We start from the raw sequence: 9067 nt of genomic DNA, 5'->3' as shown, positions 1-9067 counted from the left end.
GATTTACCTGTATTTGGCTCCATTCATTGTTCCATCTATCCTGACAAGTCTCCCAGTTCCTGCCGCTGAAAAGCATCCCCATAGCATGATGCTGCCACCAAGATGCTTCATGGTAGGGATTGTGTTAGATGGGTGATGAATTGTGCTCGGTTTCCGGCAGACATAACACTTTGCATTCCGGCCAAAGAGATAAAATTTCGTTTCATCAGACCACAGAATATTTTGCCTCATGCTCTCAGAGTCTTTCACGTGCCTTTTTGCAAACTCGAGGCGTGCTGTCGTGTGTCTTTTTCGCAGGAGTGGCTTCCATCTGGCCACTCTCCCATAAAGCCAAGATTTGTGAAGTACTGCAGAGATTGTTGTCCTTCCGGCAGGTTCTCTCATCTCAGCCAAGAAACTCTGTCGTTCTGTCACAGTGATCATTGGGCACCTGATCACCTCCTTGACCAAGGTTTTGCTTGCCCGGTTGCTCAGTTTGGTCGGACGGCCAGCTCGAGGAGGAGTCTGGGTAGTTCCATATTCTTTCCATGTCCTAATGATGGAGCTCACTTTGCTCTTGGGAACTTCAAACACTCTAGAAACTGTTTTATACCCTTCCCCCAGATCTATGCCTCCTCACAATTGAATCTAGGAGTCATATGGACAGTTCCTTGGACTTCAGGGTAGAATTTTTGCTCTGGCATGCACTTTCAACTGTGGGACCTTATTTTGAAAGGTGTGTTTCGTTATCAATTGTGTCCAATCAATTTAATTGGCCACAGGTGGACTCCAATCAAGTTGTAGAGACATCTAAATGATGACCAAAGGAAATTGGATGCACCTAAGCTCAATTTACAATGTCATAGCAAAGGGGTTTAATATTGATTGATGCAAGACATTTCAGCTTTTCATTTTTCATTAATTTGTAAAAAAAAATAAAAAAAAATTAAAATATGTTTTCACTTTGTCATTGTGGGGTATTTTGTGTACATTGGTGACAAAAGAAACTTAAATTTAATCAATTTTAAATTCAGGCTGTGACACAACAAGATGTGACCTTGGTCGAGGGGTGTGAATACTTTCTGAAGGCACTGTATAGCGGGTGGGACCGACATTTTTGTCTGCTCTTTTCCTTCATCGAGAGTGATAACCCACTCTCTGATAAGCAGGATTTTCCAGGGAATCATTGTGTAGAATGGAATGGACCAGGTTGAGGGAAGCCTTCATCCTACGGTCGAATGAATAGGTTGGCCAAGTCAAGTCAAGTCAAGTCGTATGAAAGTCGTTCTCCAGATAAGGCCTAAAGTTTTAAAGGTACTACAGTGAAAAAATTTTGCCAATCACAAAAAGCCCTAAAGTGTTAATTTTCGCCAGTGATGTCACACCTGGAACCCACCTTGATCCAAGTGGCAGCTTACATTGAGAAACAGTTTATTTCAAGCTCAGACTCTGATCCTGATTCCACCATCATTAGCAACTCAGAAGAGTCTCAGTATGTTGCAACTGATCAGTGGAATTTTGAAGAAATTATTGGAGACAAAATTAGTGATGGAAACGTTTTCAGGAGAATTATGGAGACGTAATTTTGAGGTGTATACGAGGGATTCAGACGAAGATGGTGACGATGGAGGTGTTAGTGAAGATGAAGACGCCGGTCACATGTTCACTCCAGATTAGTACTTTTGTTTTTTCCATTCAAGTGACAGCTGATAAGGGATTTTATATTAATTGATAAATCAATGATATTACTACAGCAGAAACACGGCATGACACGGGCACAGCACGGGCATGGCACAACATGACACGGAATGACATGAAACAGCATGGACATGACACAGCATGGATATGACATGGACACGGCACGACACAGCACAGCACAAACACGACATGGACACAGCACAGACACTGCCCAGGCACACTCGGACACCTCTGAAAAAAAAAAAATCGGCGAAAAATGCTTTGTCCCACCATCGCAAGTTGACCAGGTGTCCTGTAAGTTATGGAATCATCCCATTTCATACTTCCCCGGGATGCCATTTGTGTCTGTGGTCCGTGCTGTGTGTCATGTCCGTGCAATGTTGTGCTGTGTGATGTCCTACCGTCGTGTCTGTGGCGTGTCGTGCCGTGTTGATGTCCCACCTCAGTGGAGAGGGGAGTGGTGCTGGTGTGGTGGTGGTATTGTGGCGGTGGTGGTGAGATGAGCTGTTTGATTCATGGCTCAAATCACCCGTGTACACGTGCTAGTAGCTGGGTAGAGATGGTGTTATGGCTTCGAGTGACGGCTGCTTCTTCCACTTAATCATGGGGATGGCATCCTCTTCCAAGTGTGGTGGATAACCATGAGACTGAGTCATCTCTGTAACATGTTCTGAGCTCAAAACCGAACATTTTGAAGGCCCGATCCACACTTGGGTATTTCGGACAAACTTCGTCCAATTTCTGGGAGACTTAGGGTCTCTCAGCCATTGGTGTAGCATGAAACCATCTCGGTTTGTATTACTGCAACCACCAAGGACACATAAACTCGGCACATTTGTGGAATTGCGAAAATTATTCGACATTTGAGTTAAATCGCACTGTGATGTAACCCGTAGAGATTACCAACATGACAGTCAACTCCTGGGTGTGACGTCATGGCAAAGTGTGAAGAATTCGACTTTTAATCACAAATCAGAAAAAGACACATCATATCTATTTTGTAGGGCATCAAGGGATAGATGAGTGTCAAGGTGGTCTGAGTGATCTGAGCAGGTTCCCCTTTAATGGTGGCATTTGGGTAGTTTTGTTCAGTTGCTTGTTATTCATTATTATTGCTGTAAAATTTGTAAGAGCTGGCTAGATGACGACTACTAGATAATAAATAGGATGACTTCAATTTAAAACAAGAGCGAAGTTGATGGCACGCTATCACAAATCCCCGACGCTTCCCACTTAAAGCAAAGTTGAAAGATGGCAAAAAGTTCCACCAGGAATGACCCAATATTGGTTTTTGAGTGAAAAACAAAATTCCCCATTTTTGATCACTGGGACCCAAAGTTCCCACCGCCTCGGGCATAAACCGGGGGTCAAATACAAAAAAATTGCAACATATTTCATGTGTCCCTCAATGTTGATTGCATATTCAAAGTTTTATTAAAGAATGTTTCAAAATGTGCCCGTAATTGCACTTTTTGATATTTGACCTATTGACTCCACCCCAGGGGTCAAGGCAAAAACCATGCTACTGCTCTTGCACCTTCTCCTCATGTGGTGATCATACTACTAAGTTTGGTGAATTTCTGCACAACCGTTTTGGAGGATATGGAGAGATAGAGATAGAGATAGAGATAGAGATAGAGATAGAGATAGAGATAGAGATAGAGATAGAGATAGAGATAGAGATAGAGATAGAGATAGAGATAGAGATAGAGATAGAGATAGAGATAGAGATAGAGATAGAGATAGAGATAGAGATAGATAGAGATAGAGATAGAGATAGATAGAGATAGATAGAGATAGATAGAGATAGATAGAGATAGATAGAGATAGATAGAGATAGATAGAGATAGATAGAGATAGATAGAGATAGATAGAGATAGATAGAGATAGATAGAGATAGATAGAGATAGATAGAGATAGATAGAGATAGATAGAGATAGATAGAGATAGATAGAGAGAGAGAGAGAGAGAGAGAGAGAGAGAGAGAGAGAGAGAGAGAGAGAGAGAGAGAGAGAGAGAGAGAGAGAGAGACAGACAGACAGACAGACAGACAGAGACAGAGAGACAGAGCCAATTACAATATTCCCCTGTTTTTTTGAAAAAGTGTGGGGATAATAAATATTGTATGCGAGTACATTCACAAACATGAGAGCAGCAGAGTTGAATAAACACAGCAACTACACCCATATCAGTGACACCACAATTCCTTTTTTTAGTTAAAACTGTTGATTTATTGAAATCATGATCACTTTTATTCCATCCATTGTTCTTTCTGCAGGGTCTCCACCACCGTCAAAGTACCATTTAATACTACTCACCCAGGGCTCCTTGACAGATGTCTGTCCTTGTTGCTCCACCAGACAAAAATATGGGAGACTCACAAATTTCCTAAATGAAAATAGGAAAGAAATTAGAGAGAGAAAAAAAATAGATTCAGCTAAGAAATTGATACAGCTCAGAAATTGGGAGTTTTGGGAGTGTAGGAAGAAGAAACAAAAAAAGCTCTAAATAGTGGTTTAGTACTCCTTGGGATCTAAGAAACTCTGTGGTACCATTAAAGTGTACAAGTTAAGTGGGGGTGCTAAGTGTACAAGTAAACCCGACAACACCTATGAGCCTTCCCGTATCCTATAGGGGTGGCTTAATAAATGATAAATAAATTTCACTTTTCTCTTCCAAAACCCAAAATATGAACAATTTGCCATCAACAATCGTACAAACATGATCCTTTAAATGATTGGCATGCAACAAAAGGGAGATGTCACAAATTATTCACAGTAACATACAAATTATATACCTTTTTAACAGTGATCTAACACTCAAAGAACGGTTCATGATGGAAATCACATAAAGGACAGGACGTAAGTTGACAATGAACAAATAAATGCAATACAGTACTCTACATGGGATTTTGAACCTGGGGATCTCATCCTCAGAGGATACTTGCTAAGATGGGAGCACCAATATGGTGAACTAAAAAGTTTATTTGTACTCATAGAAGTTCAAAAATCTCACCTTAAAATTGCATTGCAAATTAAATATATTCACAATTAATTCATCCTCATCACACAACCAACCTGTCCACCAAGTTTTGTCCAAATCCGTCCAAAACTTTTTTTAACAAGTCGTGATACATATCATTTTTGGTCATATCTCTTAATGTTGAAGAAACACTTAAAAATTCTAGGACCTGGATCCGGATCTTCACCAAGATCTCATCAATTCATCCTTGTCACAGACCCCACCTGTTAACCAAATTTCGTCTGGATCCGTGCACAACTTTTTGAGATATCGTGCCATATATCATTTTTTGTTCCATCTCCCAATGGTGAAAAATCACTTGAAAAGATTATAATTATGGGATCCAGATCCAGATCTTCACCAAAATCTAATCAATTCGTCCTCGTCAGACGCTCAACCTGTCCATCAAATTTTGTCCAACTCAGTTCAAAACTTTTTTAGATATCCTGCTCACAGGAAAAAAAAAAATAACAGACAGGGGTGAAAACATAATCACCATCCACCTTCGGTTGTGGAGGTAACAAGAAGGGCACTCAGTCAAGCACATGTCTCCACCAGGCTGAACAGTTTACATTTTGCATCCCACTGATAGGCCGGATCTGCATCTAATCCGGACCTTAACCAAAATCTAATCGGCTTGTTCTTGTCACTTACCCAACTCATCTACCAAGTTTTGTCATAATCCATCCACAACTTTTTGAAATATCATGCTACATGTAGTTTTTGGCCCCATCTTTCAAAAGTGAAAAATCACTTTAAAAAAAACAAGAACAGCACTCAGTGGAGAGCACAGTCTCACCTCGCGTGCTTATTCTGAACAAACATATCATCGTTACCTGAACACGCTACGATTAGGCCCACTGCTCAGGGCCGTATTTACTGTGGAGCACGTGGAGCACGTGCTTCAGAGCCTCCACAAAATGGGGGACTCCATATTTTTGTGAAAATTTTTTTTTTGTTTGAATAAACACCAACAATTTCCATCCACTTTTTAAAACGGTAGTAGTTTTAACAAAATCAGGAGGTTTTTTTTCAAACTTTTATCTGGATAATTTAATAATTAATAACCAATAATAATTTTATTGATAAAAAATGCTTTTGATTCCATTCAAAATCTAATAACAGTAGTTTTTCTCACGTAAATTCATACAGTAAACAACAACATAATCTTCCATGCAATGCCGCAAGGTGCCTCGACACACTTAAGTGCTCCAGGGCCTCTACATACCTAAATATGGCCCTGCCACTGCTATATTGGCTATATACCCATATCATCTATACACCCTATTATGTCACATACATTTCCTTCATCGATAGCTTTATGAATTATTAGGATATTTAACATCTACTCTGAGCACATTAAGGCTAAATTGCATCAATGAAGGTGAATATGAAAATAATTTCAAACTATATTCCCCATGGCTAGTTGATCATATTGTTATGCTTGTGGGGGTTTAGGGGGGGGGTAGATATTCCCATAGAACAGCTAGGAATGTATAGAATAGCATGGTCCATGTACGAGTAGTTAGCCCATCTTGATGTAATAAGTAGGCTTCAGAATTGTCCTGTTTGAATGTGCACCATACAGGGGATGGTGCATGGTAATAGTTCGTCAGGGATTATGGTTAAGGAAATTGTGCGTATAACCTCTATGTCAACCTCTACTAAAGGGCACTGGGAGACTTAGCACGAGGGGAGGGGAGGAGGCGAGGGGAGGAGCATTTGTCACCTCCCAGGGGGAGGAGCTATGAACGCCTTCAGGGGCAGAGTTATAGACACTTCCCAAGAGGGCGGAGCATTGCTCAGGGGGGGGGGGAGGGAGTAACCGAATTGGGCGGTTGGTCAGAGGAGAACGTGGCTGGGAGTTTTTTGTGTGCGAGCCTCAAGAGAGAACCATCAATATATGAGGAATTCAGAGGTAAAAGAGGAGAGCGTTCTCTGTGGAGGTCATCCCGCCTGTCTGCCTTCGTCCTGTGCCTGTTCAACCTGCCTACCTGCCTCTGCTCATTTCGTTGTTCCTGCCTTGCCCTGTTTCATAGACCTGCCCATGCGTCTTCGTCTGCTCAACGTCTGCTCGTCCCCGCTGCCACCAGAGCTGAGTCCTCCGGTTTTTGTCCCTTTTCCCCGTCGATGACTGACTCTGGTGTATGGTGCCATAATTTGTATTCTCATTGTACACAATTACTTATTATCGATTCCGTGTCCCCTTTTCTTCCACACCACAACCCGCCATCCTATCCCTCAGCCGGTCAATCATCCGTGGTTCTTTTTATTGTGGCTTGGGAAGAAACCCTCAACCTGCGCATGCATTCTCCACCATTAATTCGGAATGTCTTCACAGGGGTTAAGCCGCTTGGAACGTTGCGTGGTTTTATCCTCCTGCTGCGATGAACTCCATGTTAGTTGAGCCGTCGACGCTACAATATGTATGAAGTTTTGCATCGATCTGTTAAGCGGTTCTGGAGAAGATGTTTTACGTTTTTATTTTCAATGCAATGCGGTTGGCAGCCCACGTGACCGATGACGTCATAAATTAAATTCTTCACTCACATCGGTCGTCGATTTTTTGGATAAGGATTTTGATTCAACAAATTGTGGCTGGAATAGCATGTCATGGATGTCATCGTTATCACCATGTATACCCCATGAGGAGTTGATGACATGCCAAGATTCAATCTTTTTTGTTGGATGGTTTCAGAGATGATGTCCAATTTTTTTTCATTTTAATCCAACATGGCTGCCATGTGATCAATGACGTCAGAGTTATCAATAAAATATTCCCCATGTGAAACTTTAAACACAGGAGGGACTCCACATCGATCAGACAGGCGGTTGCAGAGAAAACAAAATTTAAAGTTAAAATATATGGACGTGGACACAGACAGACACACACACACACAGACACAAGCGGTTGCAAAGTGGTTGCGCACACACACACACACACACACACACACACACACACACACACACACACACACACACACACACACACACACAAGTGTTGCAATCATCTCACATCCCCTTCTGGTGGTGCAAGACTAATTATAAAATTCTCGGATCCAGATCTGGACCCGGATCTTTAGGAAAATCGAACCAATTCGTCCTTGTCGCTCACCCAACGTGTCCCCCAAGTTTTGTCCAAATCCGTCCACAACTTTTTGAGATATCCTGTTCACAGACAGACAAACAAACAAACAGACAAACAGACAGTGGTGAAAGCATATCCTCCGTCCACCTTCGATTGTGGAGGTAACTACACTTCTCAGCTCTTGACACGTGGATTGTTGAATCAAACGTACCGGCAATCAAAGCGTTTTTTGATGATCAAGGTAACATAAGGTGCACATTTATTCTGAGTTGATGCTTCTCTCCATGTTTGGCATTCTCCGTTTGTTAAGTCAGCTCTTTTCATATTAGGAGAACGGAAGGTAAATGTGATTGAGTGATATTAGGAAATGAACACGATGTAAAAGGTTAGAGTTAGAGGACAATATGAAATAGTTAAGTAATGGGAAGGATACTCACCGAAGGCCGCTTCCAGCGAACTCCTCGTACTTTCGGTGATCCAGGTCCCAATTCGTTGTATCCCAGAGAGTTCAAGGTTGCTGGGAAAACATTATCTTCAAACAGCACACCCTGTTGCAAGCACTCATCCTGCAGCTGAGCAAACACCTGATCACGGAACGGTGTTGCGTTTTCAAAAGATCCTACTCCATTCTTTCGTGCCTGCTCCCTTTCAAGACGCTGTGACATTCCATAGGGCATGGCTGCTGTTTGAGAAGTTGGTTTGTCGAGCTGCAGATGTAAGGAGAGCACATGTAATAGCACAGTCCATAAGAAATGGCAGTGGGCGAGGGGCAGACACTTGGCAGACACGCAGGAAGTTGTACTCGTCACAAGAAGAAGAAATATTAATTTCCATTAGTCTTTTCAATCCCTTAAAGGAACATCATCATGTTTTGTGCATTATCTGCTTTTTCATGTCCAACAAAAACGTTCACACAAGTCATCATGAACAAGGACAAGAGTCACCTGATGTTTGTGAGATTAAAGTCGAGCCCTTTTCCCCCTTGTACAAAATGACAAACTCAGGTATTGAAAGAGAAGCGTTAAGATTATAAAGTTGGAAGGACGTGACAGTAAAAATAAATAAATAAACCGCTTGTTATATTGAGTTTGAGGAGTCAAAAGCAACGAAGAGAAGGATAATTAGAATGGCATGTTGGAGCAAAGAACAAATGACAGTTGAATGGGAAACAAAAGGACGAGGAATACAGGTGATGGGAATAGGTAGCAGGTACAAGGCTAAACATCCCGAATGTATTGAGAAAATGGAGGAGAGCAGGTGCAAAGGTGAAAGATAAACACT

The 9067-nt window shown here is 41.7% G+C and overlaps 1 protein-coding gene across 1 annotated transcript in view; it reads right to left on the bottom strand.

The window, feature by feature from the left end:
• Positions 1 to 8493, bottom strand: part of LOC147014125 (calpain-1 catalytic subunit-like) — a 93441-nt gene extending 84948 nt beyond the window's left edge. Inside the window, exons 1-2 of the mRNA XM_085851819.1 lie at positions 8224 to 8493; positions 3996 to 4065 (exon numbers count right to left, since the gene is read on the bottom strand). Coding sequence (XP_085707945.1) covers positions 3996 to 4065; positions 8224 to 8463 — 310 coding nt within the window. The 5' untranslated portion in view covers positions 8464 to 8493. The remainder of the gene's footprint in view (positions 1 to 3995; positions 4066 to 8223) is intronic.
• Between the last annotated feature and the right edge of the window lie 574 nt (positions 8494 to 9067).

The sequence above is a fragment of the Eptatretus burgeri genome, chromosome 13, assembly GCF_056783735.1.
Source record: "Eptatretus burgeri isolate ZD-2024b chromosome 13, Ebu_testis_v1, whole genome shotgun sequence".
In the NCBI taxonomy this organism is placed as follows: domain Eukaryota; kingdom Metazoa; phylum Chordata; class Myxini; order Myxiniformes; family Myxinidae; genus Eptatretus; species Eptatretus burgeri.
The sequence above is the reverse complement of the archived record's forward strand: the minus strand, read 5'-3'. Positions and strand labels throughout refer to the sequence as shown.